At 43.9% G+C, this 16987-nt stretch overlaps 1 protein-coding gene across 1 annotated transcript in view; it reads left to right on the top strand.

Moving 5' to 3' along the window:
* The window catches only part of tenm2 (teneurin transmembrane protein 2), a 166764-nt gene that overhangs the window by 142129 nt on the left and 7648 nt on the right, over nt 1-16987 (top strand). The window contains exons 13-26 of the mRNA XM_022751724.1: nt 3392-3538; nt 3799-4009; nt 5416-5535; nt 7015-7276; nt 7554-7821; nt 9107-9250; nt 10544-10793; nt 11235-11255; nt 11416-11645; nt 13241-13395; nt 13693-13794; nt 14115-14288; nt 14592-15229; nt 15531-15706. Of these exons, the coding sequence (XP_022607445.1) occupies nt 3392-3538; nt 3799-4009; nt 5416-5535; nt 7015-7276; nt 7554-7821; nt 9107-9250; nt 10544-10793; nt 11235-11255; nt 11416-11645; nt 13241-13395; nt 13693-13794; nt 14115-14288; nt 14592-15229; nt 15531-15706 (2898 nt within the window). The remainder of the gene's footprint in view (nt 1-3391; nt 3539-3798; nt 4010-5415; nt 5536-7014; nt 7277-7553; nt 7822-9106; nt 9251-10543; nt 10794-11234; nt 11256-11415; nt 11646-13240; nt 13396-13692; nt 13795-14114; nt 14289-14591; nt 15230-15530; nt 15707-16987) is intronic.

Raw genomic sequence — 16987 nt, forward strand, 5'->3', positions numbered from 1 at the left:
CCCGGGAGCACCGTTGAGAGTGTCCTCTCACCCTCTACGCTTAATGGAATAGCTCTCATTGTTTTATGAAGAGCCAATCCAGAGAAAAGGTAAATCGCAGGGTTAAAGAGGGAGCAAGAGACGGAGAGAGGAAGAGAATAAAAGAAGAACAGAAGGAGCCAAAGGGAAGCAGAAAGACAGGTGAAAGAACATGTGGAGTAAAGCAGTGTAATTTCTATGGTAGCTTCTTAAGAACAGGAGAAGATGAGTGGAAGCTGATCTGAGAAAGTGCAGAGTTATCTGGTCCATCTATAAGCAGCGGTCTTGGATTTATGGCTGTGACCTTTACTTTATGACCTTTAGTGCAGACAGAGCTGGAAACAGGAGGGAATGGAGAGAATGGTGGAACTTTCCAGCACAATGTCTTGACTTAGTTTCTTTTATATACTTTGTTCTCATTCTTTCTGTCTCTCTATCTCTGACTGTCTCTCACGTTCTCTTTCTCACTCTTTCCCCGGAGTCTTACACAGTATCTTTCTCTATCCAGGCATATACCCCAACACCCACCCCCACACACACACACACACACACGCACACACACACACACACGCACACACGCACTGCACACTCCACAAGAGTGTGTGTGCTGACCCATAACCCAAGGCAATTTCTTCTCCTTTTTAAGGGGATTTCATCAGAGTCCAACTACATTAGTGGGGAGGGTGGACTTAATAGTTTCTGAAATCCCACTTTATTCTAGTTAGTATGAGGGGGTATTGACTGGGTCCTGGCATTAAAGAGAGAGGAGCCTCGTGCCGGCCTGCCCAGGCAGGCCGATCAATGCCCACTATGGATTGTCCTGTCCTGGTGTTTCATAAGTATTTGGCTGCTTTAAATGGCAACTCCATTTAACAGGCAATCACTGCTAACTGCCTTTGTTCCCTGAGCTCAATACTTGGGGACAATCTTTTCCAGCCTGACCGTTAATACAGCATCATGAGCAGTTCCCTGATGCAGTAAATGGTAATAATTAAAGATAAAAACCTTTGATTTGATTCCTCTTGTTGAGCAGAAAAACTTAGTTAAGCTTCTCTGCCCCCCCCCCACCACCACCACCACCGCCACCACCACCCCACTCCTTAAACAAGATGGCGTCTTTCTCAAAGTCCTTTGTTGACTTTCCCTCATCGCCTGGTGGTTGAGACATATGATAAAATGCCAATCGGGGTGAAATGCCTGTTAATTTAGCTGCTGCCACGGTTTAGATTGCACTATTTGTATTCATAATGCATGGCTTTATTGATGCAGCGATTTGTTACAGGGCAAAATACTACAATGCAACTTGAGTGAAAATATGTCCATTAATCTACTGAGCAGGACTCAATGAAAAGCATTTCATATTCATAATCTCTTACTGGGTTATTTTGTCCTTCCTCACCCTGTGTCGGCACACTGCTACCGAGTGGGAAATGTCAGGTCATATCTCCAGGGTGCGTCGTGCTGGGTGTGTGTTTGTGACTAAGTGCCTTCGCGTGCATGCACGTATTGTTTTATCAGTCAACCCTGCCTTTGCCTCCATCTCCCGTGGGTAGACTTAAGAGTGTCGCATCCCGCTCCCTCATTTATTGAAGAGAAAATCACTGTGACAAGTTTGTTTGGGGCTCTTTGTGCTGCTGGAGAAAACATTGTCATTGTGTGTCATCATGCCTTTTTTCCCTATTCCTGATGGATTATAATGTGGCAAACACATAATCTTGTGTCAGAGCCAGAAAGGTGTGATTTAGAGCGATACAGGAAAATGGTAAGACAGGCTAGGAGTTACAGGCCTTTCTGAAAGTGACATTGATGGGCAACATTGTCTGAGTGTGGATGTAAATTATCAAATGGAATATGCAAAAATGTCACAGCTGAGCTTTCAGAAAGAAAAGTTTTTTATTTCCTGTCATTTATCGGATGTTCATGTTTGGATCCAATTCAGTTACGGTATTTTAATATAGGAGTAATCTTAAAAGGAAGCTTGGCATTTTGGGAAATTCACTTTCTTGTTGAAAGTTAGATGAGAAGATCGATACCACTGTTATATATGTTTGTCCATTCAATATGAAACACGTTGGAACAGCTAGCCCAGCTCTGTCTGAAATGTAAAGACAACAAGTTGTGGTCTTGCAGGGTTTTATTTTTTCTCGGCAACGCACAATAAATTCCTTGAGAGTCTGCTGGTTGCCTTGACGGTGACAATAGGACTCCAGGAACTCAGTTTGGTTTTTGCACAGCTTAAGCAAACAAGTCAGAAGATGAGGTGTTAAGAGGTGTTAATTAATGAGCCTCAGAGATGCTAGTAGGTGGATTTTGTTAGGACAGAGGAAGGTTTCCATCTGTTTCCCTCTGTTTTCAGTCTTTATGCTAAGCTAAGCTCAGCTAACTGACTACTGGCTTCAGCTTCATAATGAATGGACATGAGAGTGGTATCAGTCTTCTCGCGTAACTCTCGACATAATAGCAAATAAGTATATTTCCCAAAATGTGGAAATATTCTTTTAAATATTCTTAAATATGTTACTTTGACAAAATGCTACTGCCCTCTGTAATTGCAAAATTCTTTATCCAGACTGCCTTAAAATGTCTGCTTTCCCTTGCCTTAAAGTCACACTTGAGTTGTTGAGGGTGGCCTTGCTATGCTAGTTACAGAACTTACTTGGCTTCAGGGCCAGAGATTCTGGTACGACTTTTTGCATAAGCTAAAGTGAAGGTTTATTAGTTCATAGACTGCCACTGCGCACACATGCGCACACATGCACACGCGCACACACACACACACACACACACACACACACACACACACACACACACACTGTCGAACGTAATCTCATTCTTTCATGAGAAAGCATTACTCTCAGGCCATCAGAATCCCATTACCTACACTGAATCGTGAGTAAGAAAGAGAGAGACTGCAAGAGAGAGAGAGAGAGAGAGAGAGAGTGATGATCGGGTGGGGCTCTATAAAGTAAGTGAATCAAATGATCTATCCGCCTCTGTCCACACATACATATACATACACACACACACACACACACACACACACACACACACGTTAGCAGCCACCCCACAGGTGTACAGACGTGCAGATGGGAAGGTGTGCATGAAAATTGACTAGCTTAATTAGATTGATTCTTGAACAATCAATACTTACAGTGTGCTACTGTGTGCTTAGTAAATTGAGTGAGACTCATTTGGTCTATCAAAACCATATGAGCAACTGTGTGTGTGTGTGTGTGTGCGCGTGTGTGCGGATGCGTGCTCATGTGTACATCAGTGATGATAAAACAAACAAGAATCACCCTCCCATCATCTCTCCCCATCTTCCTTCCTCCTCACCTCCCTCCCCCGCTCTCCTCCTGTCCTCTCCTCGCAGACGGCTGTCCTAACTTGTGTAACGGGAATGGCCAGTGCACCATGGGACAGCAGAGCTGGCACTGCGAATGCCAGACAGGCTGGAGGGGCCCCGGCTGCAGTGTTGCCATGGAGACCTCCTGCGCTGACAACAAGGACAACGAAGGAGGTGAATTGGGGGGAGCAGGAGGAAGTTTGTTGGTAAAGGTGACAGGGACAATAGAGGAAAAATAATGAATTGAAAAAAAAAAAGAAATAGAATTAAGATAGAGGTCTCATGAGAAGAGCCCTCACTACATTTTGGCAAAATTAAACAAAGATTATCAAAATATTACATCAAGAATAGAAGAAGCAGGGGCAGCTATTTTCCCATTTCTCGGTGCTCCTACACCCCATCCTCATCATTGCTCTTTCCCTCCCTCCTGTCAGATGGACTAACAGACTGCATGGACCCAGACTGCTGCATCCAGAGCCCCTGTCAGAACAGTCCACTATGCCGCGGCTCCCGGGATCCTCTGCAAGTCATCCAGCAGAGCCCCATGTCCCAGCCCCATGTCCGCTCTTTCTACGACCGCGTCAAAATGCTTGTCGGTCGGGACAGTACCCACATCATCCCTGGGGAAAACCCGTTCAACTCCAGGTATGGCAGGAGGTACACACGAACAATAGCATCTAATGGCACGCTATTAATATCCATGCCACCACTGGTATCCTAGACAACAGGAGACTCAGACGCATATGGAATATCAGACCATAACCTTAAAGAGCATGACAAAGCTGCCCTCAGACTTCACACTTCTAAGTGCAACTTTTCAAAATATAAGCATCAAACTTTCAGCTCATGATAGTGTTGTCTCTTCTCTGATAGGTGTCAGACATGTAGCGTAGTGATAACATTGCCTGAAAAACACAGTGAAATGGCAACTGGTGCATCTTTATCTGCAGAGGACGAGGAAGAAATTAATTAGACCAAAGTTTAGCCAAGTATGGTATTGCAGTGGTTCTCAAACTTTTTCATATCAAGGACCCCTGAACTGACACAAATTAGACCACAGACCCCCATTTGATAAGATTTTGTCTCTGGGTCCACCATCTGATAAGATTTTTGTTTTTATTTATTACAGAAGGTGTTTAAATACCATGGCCAAAATAGTCCCACATTCTGATACTGTGTTACTTGAGGATGGAATTACAGTGAAAATAAATGATTCCCCTTTTTGCTGGGGACCCCCAGGAACCTCCTCAAGGACTCCTGGGGTACTTGTTCAGTAGAGTAGAGAGTACTTGTTGTTTTTTCATTGCATTTGCTAGGAAAGTAACATTAAGAAATAGATTGTGCATGCCAGTGAGATTGTATGTTACTGATTAACACTGTGACGCCCTTAGGGGGTTTGATATTTATGTGAATAAAAACGTTACTTGAAAAATATTCAGACTTTAGATTCAGCACCACAAATATCAAACAGACTTTAGATTGGTCCACAGAGTCAGCCAAAACCTCAACAAATCCCAGAGCCAAAGGCAGACCAAGCCAAGATTCCCCCATAGATTTAGTAGAACTGTGAAGCACAGCCCGTGGTGCTGGTCCTCGTCTGCATACATTTACACATGAGATGTTTCAAAGGAAATGACTCATCAAAGCGATGATACTCTGAAATGTTTAGATGTTATTCTATGTGTATCTGTTCTGTAGGACGAAGATACATAGGTGCCCCTGCGCGCGCGCACACACACACACACACACACACACACACACACACACACACACATTCCTACACACCCGCACAATAGTTCATTTTCCTACACACATATCCATCTACGTTGTCATGGTTTGTTTACATGATTGACGTGAGCTAATCTAAATGATGTGGGCTGCTGATTGTTTCTAATTAATGAGTGGTAGAAGACCAGAGCAATAAATGAATGAGCAAATTGGATGATTGAAAGATGGAGAGATTAATCAAACCAAATGATTGATGGTTAGGAAGATTGGGCTGATAGATTGACTATCGCTCCGTCACTCTTGTCTCCTCTGTCTTCTTCCAGTTTGGCATCTCTTATCCGGGGTCAGGTGCTGACTACAGATGGAACCCCTCTGGTGGGGGTGAACGTGTCTTTTGTCAACTACCCCCACTACGGATACACGCTGACACGGCAGGATGGAATGTATGTACAACAGCTACCCAGCATGCTTTGCTGAGACTCTGAAACTACCTCACCACATAGGCTGTATGATTAGATTAGATTAGATTAGATTAGATTAGATTAGATTGGATTGGATTGGATTGGATTGGATTGGATTGGATTGGATTGGATTGGATTGGATTGGATTAGATTAGATTAGATTAGATTAGATTAGATTAGATTAGATTAGGAAACTTTAATGATCCCTAGTGAAAAACTAAGCTGTTGAAGCCGCAAATAATTTCATACAACAAAGAAAGGGGATTTCAAATAAGAGCAGAGTAAATCTATTTAGCAAGAACAACACAACTGAGAATTAAAACATTACAATTTCCGTCAGTGATAACTGAAATGACAACAAATTTACATTATTTACACAATTTACATGTGCAGGGAAGTGTGAAAACAGTAGATAATAAGGTTTGTTTTCTTAAATGATAATGATAATGTTTTATGTATAATAAGTACGACAGCAGAAGTTTTACTCAGTATAGATGTATGAATCCAAAAATAATGGCCATCAGAGAAACTTTTAAAACAAAAACAACCTTGAAACTGGATTTTCAAGCACTGCAGTCCTTTGCATTAATAGCACTTTTTTGGTTAACCCACCTGATATGTTTTTCTATTTCCTCTTCAGGACTTCCAGTTTGCGGGGAGTTTTAGGCTGCTTTAATTTGACTCTCCTCCCTACAAGTTATACTGAATTTAAGTCTGGCTGACATCCGTAACATGCTGCTCCAACATCTGATCCACTGGTTCTTCAGACTGACCTCTGCTCATTATATGTGCAGTTTCTGTGTTTTCTGTCTCAGGTTCTTTAAGCACTCCTCTCCTCTTATCAATGATTTCTTTACAGCATTTTCTTCCAGTCAGGCCAAACTGACGCTGAAACATCTGAACTTCTGGTAACATTTAATTGACCTTGTGTTTCAGGGGCAGTTACTCACTAGTTTCACAGACTTGTGAGCATGTTCTGACGTCCCTGTCTGACCTCGTTTCGTTTTGATGAGTGTTCTTCTTTTTCAGTTGTTAGAGGCTCTTGGCCAGAGGACTTACAATTTTGTCATAAGAAATGTGAATGTGTATATATTCTAATCATTTTCTCGCAGCTGTTAACCATAACTTGGTGACAAAGGGGTTAAAGGAGAAGACCTACTGTACTGAAATCACTTCTGTGCTGAAATCCAGTGCTCTAACACTGATGTTCATGTTTCAGACCTATAACTGTTGTCTAGAGTGACTGTCTAGACAAGTGTGTTTTAAAAGTTTGCTGTGCCATAATGTTGAAATATTTATTCCAGGTGTTTTTTGGTGTTGAATTATTTCTAAAGCAGTGGAGTAAATATTAAATTAGACGAAGGGAAACACTGACAGAGTATGAGTCCAAGTAACAGTCCATCCACCACAGCACTCCCCACCTGTACCTCATTCCCATCCTCTTCTCGCAAACGTCTCCAGGTTTGACCTGATAGCTAACGGTGGTGCATCACTGACTCTGCGGTTCGAGCGTGCCCCCTTCCTGAGCCAGGAGCGCACCGTGTGGCTGCCCTGGAGCCAGTTTTATGCTATGGACACTCTGGTGCTTAAGACAGAAGAGAACACGATCCCGGGCTGTGACCTGAGCGGCTTCGTCAGGCCTGACCCTCTTGTGATTGCATCCCCTCTCTCCTCCTTCTTCAGCTCCAAGCCAGGGGAGAAACCCATCATACCGGAGACACAGGTGCAGTACCACTGACCTCTGGCAGCCGGTTAATCTTCCTTCTGGTTCCCTCGCTCTCACTCTCCTGTATGCCTGTCTCTTGTAGCTCTCTTTCTGCTTTCGCTTCCATAGCTTTTCCCCCATTTGTTCCCTCTTTCTCTATTTCTTTATTGCTTCCATTGTTTTTTCTCCCTTTTTTGTCCTTCAGCCGTCAGTGGAAGCGTGACCCCCATTACTCCCTCAGTCTCTAATCCCCCCTAATCCCTCTCTCCTGTCATCCCCTCTCTTTGTCTTCCAGGTGCTGCATGAGCAGATCGAGGTACCTGGCACCAGCCTAAAGCTGTGCTACCTAAGCTCCAGGACACAGGGTTACCGCTCCCTGCTCAAGGTGACCATGACTCCGGCCGTGGTGTCTATGGGCCTGCTGAAGGTTCACCTGATGGTAGCAGTGGAGGGCCACCTTTTCCAGAAGTGGTTCCACGCCTCGCCCAATTTGGCCTATACCTACATCTGGGATAAAACCGATGCATATGGGCAGAGGGTCTACGGGCTTTCTGAAGCTGTTGGTGAGTAGGAGGGATGGATGGAGGAGAAGCTGTGTTGGAGAGGAGTTGGGGCATTTCTTTTTCAGCCATGCAGTCACTGAATAGATTAGAAACTTCACCAGTAAGGCAGCACTGGCTCTGACAGAGGGAGAGAGTGCTAATTAGGAAGCTTGAAGGAGAGATACTACACCAGAAACCCAGCCTCCATCCACTACGCAGTATAGCCACATTTAAGTGCTTTTTTTTTTTTTTTTTTTTTTTTTTCTCCAGATGTCTATTTTTCATTGAGGCCGCGTGTGGTTCAGTCAGCCAGCCGTAACTGTGGTGAAGGGTTATTAGCCATCAGTGTGAGTTAGCAGTTAGCCACTGGAGCAGCAAGCAGGAGTCCAGGGGAGCCTCGGTGCTATTACATTCTGCTGTCACAGTCGCTCACAGATGCTGTCAGCCAAACACTGCTGTCAGGCCACAGATGCAGTGGACATCTGGGACTTCCGTGTGGACTAAAATCATGAGGGGCATATGGTTTGTGAAATCACATTCACTCAAAGTTCCCCGGAGTAACTGTAATTTTACATTTCTCAAAGAAAACAAAGCACATACGTGGTTTGTGATTGGGTTATGTTTTGCTAACTGTGGATACAGATGCAGGTACACTACATTATTGTTTGCAGTGAAGCTGAAAAGGTGCTGGCTATCGCATTCTCACTGTGACTCAAGTGGGAGTTGACGTGTTAACACACTTTTCCTTTTGACAAGTACGAACACAACAGCACGCAAATGCAGGCGCACATACAGTATGTACATATATACAATTACATGTATCCAAGCAATCTCAAAAATAGTCTTGACATACAGTGTCCTCCTCATGGCAACTCATTTTCCCTGCTTGTACATTTATACAAATCTACTGAGAATCTGTCGGCACATGTGCATGATTGGGATATAATGTTTCCACCAGCAGAGTTTTCACTGTGGAAACCGGCGTGGCCTGTAGATTTAAAGGCCCATCAGGCAATCTGTCCAATTAACAAGGTTTTTAATTGATTTAGCAGCATGTGAGAGTGTTAGTTAGGTGTGAGTGCAAGGTTTGGTACAGGTGCTAACTAGTTTCTCTGTGTATCGCACGTTTCACAATTTAAATGAACTTGGGAGGTTATGCTCTGATGAAGTTTTTCATAGACTCTCTTCCTGTGTTGTTTCTTTCATGTTTTTGTATTTCATGGTCTTTTTTTTTCATCACTTCTTTCTGTTTTCCATCTCTTTTTGTCTCTATTCCTCTGTTCCTCCTACCCTCACCTATGTATAGTGTCAGTGGGCTATGAGTATGAGTCCTGCGCCAGTCTCATCCTCTGGGAGAAGAGGACAGCCATTCTGCAAGGCTATGAACTTGATCCCACCAACCTGGGCGGCTGGTCACTCAACAAGCACCATATACTCAACACACGCAGTGGTATGTATACGTGCTTTTGTATACGTGATATTGGCATAAAAATGAGCAGAGACTGTTCCAGTTTTCCCTTATTTTTTTTTCTTCTACTTTATATTTAGACAATTCCCATGTGTAGCAGGTTTACAGTACAGTGTATATCTCACTAAACTTGCTATTGTCTTGGGGAGGGTGTAGAACACACTGAGCTTCCTGTGGTTCACATTGGTTTGCCAGGCACCTCTTTTTGTCTGTCAGTGGGGATTTTCGCAGGAAGAGCTTGTGTTCTCTCACCTAGTTTGACTCTCTCATCCACTCACGCCAGCCCCACTGAGTGAGCATGTACACACCGACCAATCAACAGAAAGCTACTAGAACAGAGCCTGCGGGTCGGGGAGTGGGGTGGGGGATGGGTGCAGCGGCACCTTTTCCAAAAACTGATTCAGGATCTCTGTGGCGGTGGGCGAGTGTTTCATCATCTACTATACCATTATCTACACTTTGTGCAGTAATGCTAAAAAGCATGGAAAAATAAATGGGCTGATACACTGATGTTCACCTGCTGTGACAATCAGTGGACTAATGGAAAGGACAGAACTGAAGAACCAGTGGTGTATAGAGGTATTTTTTGAAGTGGGGGAATGCAGCCATACCTCCCTTGTCCTCATCACCTGATACAGTACAGTACATGTAATGTAACAGTAATGTTTTCCTGAGAATGATGCAATGCTACACCATCGTTCCTTGGCCAATAAAATGACTAATGTTATGACAAAATTGTAAAATATTAAAATCATATATGTTTAAAAAACTGCACTGATGAAAGGAACGCGCAAAATAACACGTCAGTAATAATAGAATATATGTTAAGAGTCTACAGCCATGCTAGCAGCTAAATGCTAACATCAATCACACTGACGATGATACGCTGATGTGTAGTAGGTATAACTTTGTGTCAGTGTCAATGTACCATGCTCATCAAGTTAGTATGCTCACATTTTGTCGTTGCACTTAAAGTGCAGAGGATGATGGGAATGTCATTGGTCTATTATTGGATAAAATAAAACTTCTACTTGTTGATGCCACACTTATTAGAATTCATCCTGTGGGGACGAATTTCATGGCAATCGATCCAGTGGTTGTTGAAACATTTCAGATTTGACCAAGTCAAAGTAGTAGATGCCACTAATATGGCTAAAAAATAGTATAAATAGTAAAAATACCAGCTTCTATTACTAATTCAGAATCTTATTAAAATCCTCTAACTGAAATAATGATCCCTGATCTATGTTTCTGTCCATCCTCTCTCCTGTTCAGGCATCCTCCACAAGGGCAGCGGGGAAAACATCTTTGTGACAGAGCAGCCCCCTGTAATCACGAGCATCATGGGAAATGGCCGGAGGCGCAGCATCTCCTGCCCCAGCTGTAACGGCCTTGCAGACGGCAACAAGCTGCTGGCGCCGGTCGCCCTGGCGATGGGCATAGATGGAAGCCTCTATGTTGGGGACCTCAACTTTGTACGCAGGGTCTACCCATCTATGAACACAACTGGCATCCTGGAACTAAGGTAAAACACCAAGTCAGTTATAGAAGGGAAATTACAGGAAAAGAAAGTAAAAGAATAATCACTGAGAAAGCAGATTGGGATTTTTTTTTTGATGTTGCAAGAAAAATACTGATAGAGAGAAGAAGGGCGGGTTGGATTAAAGTAAGATGGCAGGAGAGGAGGAGGAGGAGGAGAAGACTGCATGTTTCCAGTACATAGAACATGTAGGATTGTATCCTCTCTTGAAATAGAAAGAATAAGGTGAGACACAGGGGATGACAAGTTTGAAGCAGAATTATACACCGTACTAGATACCATTTCTCCGGGGTGTTTTTACCCATGTTTAAATTTTTCTGTTCACACCACAGCCAGCTTTGTGTTGCTCTCTGCAGGCTGCTCTCTACAGACTGTGTAAATTAACATTTGTTTTGTTGTGCTTTTATCTCACTTTCTCCCTTGAAGGAACAAAGATTTCAGACACAGGTAAGATCCTTATAACGATAAATTAAAAGTTTCGAGTACACATTCCAGAAACAATAGCAAAAGTCCTTAAGAAACATCTTCCCTGAAAATATTAAAACAAGCTATTCAGTGACATAGTAATGACAATTTTTTTTCTTTTCTTTTTTTTTTGGCACCTTAGTAATAACCCAACCCATAAATACTTCCTGGCTGTGGATCCAGTATCAGGGGCATTGTTCATCTCAGACACCAACTCACGGCGAATTTATCGTGTTCGGTCATTAACTGGAGGCCGGCTGCTCTCAGACAACGCAGAAGTGGTGGCTGGAACAGGGGAGCAATGCCTGCCCTTCGATGAACGCTGCGGCGATGGCGGCAAAGCCACTGAAGCTACGCTTATGAGTCCCAAAGGTGAGCCACCGGCAAAAGGTCCAGAAAATGAATCACCAATGATTTTGATAACCCAATTATCCTTTTAGCCAATTATCAAGCAGAAATTCTGTTAAAGAAAACATTTTCTAGTTTTCTTTAATAAAATGGGAGGGTTTGCTGTTTTTTTTATTATAATTTTTTTATCCTTATAAAATAAGACATTTGAAAATGTAGCCTTGGGTTGTTAGAAATAAAGTTCAATAATGCCAGTGGGGCCAATAACCTATGTATTATTCTATTTCATTCTTTAGCTTTTTGTGTTCAAATGATGAATGAAACTGGCCCTGGTGATTTTCTCTTTTTGAAAGCTGTTTCTCAGGCAGAAGCACTTTGTTCAAGATCTATTGTTCAATACACAAGATATATAAGATGAAGGCCTCTTAAATTAAACGTGATCATAATATTGTTTTTTTTATTTCTTACTGCACCCAATCTTATGACTCAACTAAAGCAGGACGGAGACAGAAGGAGGTTATAAACCGGGTTAATGTTAAACTTGTTAATGGAATTATTTTTGTGGCTCATTTGATTGTGGAACATTGTGACACCAAACTGTCAAGGATGTCACACTGTCACATTTCCTGTCAGTGACACAAGTGTGTGTACATGTGGGACCACAGAGGTTAGTATATATACAGCGTAGTAGCGTATTGTTACTGTGTGTGTGTGATAGGGTGGTGTGTGTGTGCGTTGTGTGGTTGTTCTGTGTGTGCTTGTGGTGTGTCTGGTGTGTGTTGTGTTGTTCTGTCGTTGTGTTGTGTGTGTGTGTGTGGTGTGTTTGTGTGTGTTTGTAGCTTGGCTTGTGTGGGCCTGTTTTTATTTGTGGGTTGTGTGTGGTTGTGGCGAGAGAAGATGGGAGAGATAGGTGAAGACAATGAGCCACTGATTCCTTCTTACCTGTCACAGGCAAAGTCAGCCAGCGCACATCAGCTTGCCCTCTCTCTCGCTCTCTTTCTCTCTCTCACTGCCCCTCCCTCTCCCCTCTCCCTCTCTCTCATTTACTCGGCGCCCTTTGCTGTATCCTCCATCTGTTGTTGTGTATCTCAGTGTGTCTAGAAGTTATTTTGGGGCACAGTTTCCTTGAACAAACACACCTGTCTGAATGCCTGCTGCCTGTTAGACCAACAAGGCTGACACTGCACCACTGGTAAACAATAGGAAAGGGAAAGGTAAAAAAAACAAAAAAACAAAAACAAATGAAAAGTGGAAAGGTGTGGATGACAAGGAAAAAGAAAGTGAGAGGGAATGAAGGAAGCAAGTAGAGTGCAACAGATCACTTGGCTTTTTAAAGACTCTGCTTGCAGTCTACAATTGCCCTGTGGGAGGAGCATGAGCTCAGCTCCGCATCCCGATGACTCACCCCAAAACTAACACTTCTCTAACACTTCAGTGCTCGTTCCATTACTTTGTTCCCTCTCATTCAATGAAACACTGAGCAGTTCAGCTGTCAGGGCTGCTATCTGTTTTCAGCCGGTGGAGAGAGTGAAGTTTAATTGACTTAAAATGTCTATGGGTTGCCTGCAGTGTTTGAGTTATGAGTCGTCACTCACGGTGTTCATCTCCACTTTTGACAGGTATCGCTGTGGATAAAAATGGACTGATGTACTTTGTGGATGCTACCATGATCCGTAAAGTGGACCAGAACGGCATCATCTCCACTCTGCTCGGGGCCAACGATCTGACCGCCATACGGCCACTGAGCTGTGACACCAGCATGGACGTCAGCCAGGTATGACGGTTAGGGAGGAAGTACAGAAGCGACGAGAGGTGATAGCACAATAGATGATGATCTAACGGCCCTGTGAGTGCTGAGCTATGACGATTGCGTGGAGACGAGCCAGCCAGGAGGTCAGGGAGGGACTGATTTAGGGGGGGATTAAAGAGTCCATCGATAAATGAATGAATCAAAAGAGAATGAGGACCGCAGTCACTTAAAACATTGAAGAAGAGACCTTGGCGTCCTTTCAAAAACGCCTCCCTCTCCGTAGATATTGTCTCATGTATGACTTCTGTTCCTGCCTACCAGGTGCGTCTTGAGTGGCCCACGGACTTAGCAGTGAACCCAATGGACAACTCTCTCTATGTCCTGGAAAACAATGTCATCCTACGCATCACTGAGAACCACCAGGTCTGTACCACAAGATTGCAAACCCCTTAGGGTGGACACTCACTATGGGGCTTTGACAGGATTTAGTCCCAATTAGGCTTTCTCTGGCCAATTTAGAAGTACAAGTTCCGATTCTAACATAGTTTCCAAAGTTTTACAGCGGTGACAACATTACTGATTAATTAACGTTAAGAATATTCTACTTTCTGAAATCTTACTTCATTATGGAAAGTTTCATCTGCACTCTTTCAATAGCACACTGCTGCTAACATCCCTGTATTTTTGCAGCATTGTTACAGTTGTTTGATTGTAGATTTAACATTTTCCGTTGTCACCTACAGGTGAGCATCATTGCAGGACGGCCCATGCATTGTCAAGTGCCAGGCATTGACTACAGCCTCAGTAAGCTGGCTATCCACGCTGCCCTGGAGAGCGCCACAGCCATCGCCCTGTCCCACACCGGCATCCTCTACATCGCTGAGACGGATGAGAAAAAGATCAACCGTGTCAGACAGGTACAGGATGGAGAAGAACAGGTCTTTGGCCGTCTGGTTGTTTTAGAATGAATTTATTCGACTGAAGTTATTTTCCCAGCTACCAAAATGGACTGCACAGCTGGTGGGGCTGTGTGGGTGTTTTTTTTTTTTTTTTTTTCATATCCCCAGACACTTTTAAAGTTTTCTAATCCTCTTTTTTGATAACTCAAAATTAATTTTACTTTTGGTAATACATTTTCCTTCATTGAGTTGTGACTTTTTTTCCAATGTCATCAATAACCGGCTGTCCTCTTCCATTTTTCTGTCCGTGCGTATTTTTAGGTGAGCACTAATGGAGAAATCTCTCTCCTGGCTGGTGCTGCCTCAGACTGTGACTGCAAAAATGATGTCAACTGCAACTGCTTCTATGGCGACGATGGCTACGCCCCTGACGCTGGCTTGAACTCCCCCACCTCCTTGGCTGTGTCCCCTGATGGGACGCTCTTCATTGCAGACCTCAACAACATACGAATCAGAGCGGTGCGAGCCAATCGGCCTGGCCCTGCCGTATCGAGCGTGGGCTATGGAGGGTCTGCGCAGTATGAGGTCGCGTCGCCAAGGGAACAGGAGCTTTATGTCTTCAATGGGGAGGGGCTTCATATCCAGACAATTAGCCTCGTGACTGGGGAGCCACTTTACAACTTCACATATGGTCCTGATGGAGAGCTGTCCATGCTGGTGGACAACTGCAACAATACGGTTAAAGTGAGGAGAGATGGTTTGGGCCAGGGAGGAGGAGCCGGCCTGCTCAGACTGGTGCTGCTGCCCGAGAATCAAGTAGTGACTCTGGGACTGGATCCCACAGGGGGGCTGCGTAGTGTGTCGGCCCTGGGCCAGGAGGTGGCTCTGATGGGCTACAGTGGCAACACGGGCCTCCTGGCCACCAAAGCTGATGAGACTGGATGGACCACATTTTACCAGTAAGTGTGTGATAGAGGAACATGTCTGAACATGTGTCGGTATTTTTCCACCATTTTTCTCTCTATCTGAAATTCAAAATGAAGTTTTGCAGGATTCATCTTGTATTGCATTCCCAATTATTAGAGCACCTAGCGCAGTGTACTTCTGCCCCCCAGTGTTAGCTTTTATAATTACAGCCAATTCCTACAAGAGGACCCGTTCTGTCCCTCTCTGGCAGTGACGTTTCAGAGTATATGCAGTGCAAGTACGAACCCGTCCTTCCCTTGCCAGTAACCCTCCCTGCAATCTCCCATCTCCCAGGTACGACAGCGAGGGTCGCCTGACCAACGTGACATACCCCACGGGCATGGTAACGAGTCTCCACCGCGAGATCGAGCGCTCCATCAACATCGACATTGAGAGCTCCAGCAGAGATGACGATGTAACCGTCATCACCAACCTGTCCTCTGTGGAGGCCTCGTACACTGTGGTGCAAGGTAGAGACTCAGCACGTACAGGACATGCAGTGGAAAATGAACCGGTCATGAATTTTTAAATACTCATTAAACTGTGGTGAAGGTGTGACACGAAGGTCGAGTCATAAACATAAGGAAATAGAGATGAAAATTAGATGTGAATGACGTTCATTAATTATATTTTCAGTAGATAAAGGTTCATGTAATCCTGAAAATAAGTTAAAACAGGTCTTTTTATGTGGCATCCAAGCCTTGATGAGATACACCACTTTATCTTAGTATTCAAAAGCACAGCCGCCCTCTGTGATGCTGAATATGCCCCGGCCTGCCGACTCTAATTGAAAGTCTTGTAATTTTCACTCAGTTATGTGCATGCTCCAGGAGATTATTTTCCATCCCTACCCACAACCAGCCCTCTCTCACTCCCTCTCATGGAATAAAATTACCAATATATAGTTGTTAATCCCAGCTGGGATCATCCTGCTTTTGAATATCATCACAGCAAAATTCATTAACTCATGTAGAGTGAATCCTCCTCATCCCTCAAGCTTTCTCCTCACACACACACACACACACATACACACACACACACACACGCTGACATACAAATACAGCTCTCAACCAGTTCCCATGATCCCTGAGCTTATTTGGTCTGCTTAGAGAGGGAGAAGAAGAAGGAGGAGTATAATTGTCTCCTTTCTCTTGACCAGCACAAGTGGCGGTGACAGAAGTATGAAAGCAGACTGTGGGCTACACAAGTCTGAAGGCCTCAGAGAGAATAAGTTGTAGATGTATTCAGTGATCCACCTGGGTTGCAGAAGGAGAAGGGGAGAGTTGTTCATGGAGCTGTAAGTCATTTAAGGTTTCCGCCGCACTGTGTGGGCTTCAGCACGGCTCTCTGCTGACATACTCACTTAACCATCTCCTTCTCTTTCCGCTCTTTCTCGCTCTCTTCATTAACTCCTGCACAGTGCATTCTCCGTTGGCCCTCAAGCTCTCATCTCTCTCTCTCTGTCTCTCTCTTGCTCTCGCTCTCCCTCGCTTCTGTTTTATTACAAGGTTGTTCAGACAGAGAGAGCAGAGAAGATTTATCTAAAGGCTGTTGCTGCCAAGTCAATGGAAAAAGCTTCACTTGTCTGTTTGAGGCATTGTTAAAATGTGCCTCGAGCTTTATTACAAATTGGCCTTATGGATTACTGTCATTGATGGCAGGGGCTTCAAAGGGAGACACCATCTGATCCCCTCACCTTTTGTACATGAAATAAAAATAAACAATAAAAAAAGCTCACCCCCTCTGCATCT

Source organism: Seriola dumerili, unplaced genomic scaffold (genome assembly GCF_002260705.1).
Source record: "Seriola dumerili isolate Sdu_G_001 unplaced genomic scaffold, Sdu_1.0 BDQW01000161.1, whole genome shotgun sequence".
NCBI classification, from domain to species: Eukaryota; Metazoa; Chordata; class Actinopteri; order Carangiformes; family Carangidae; genus Seriola; species Seriola dumerili.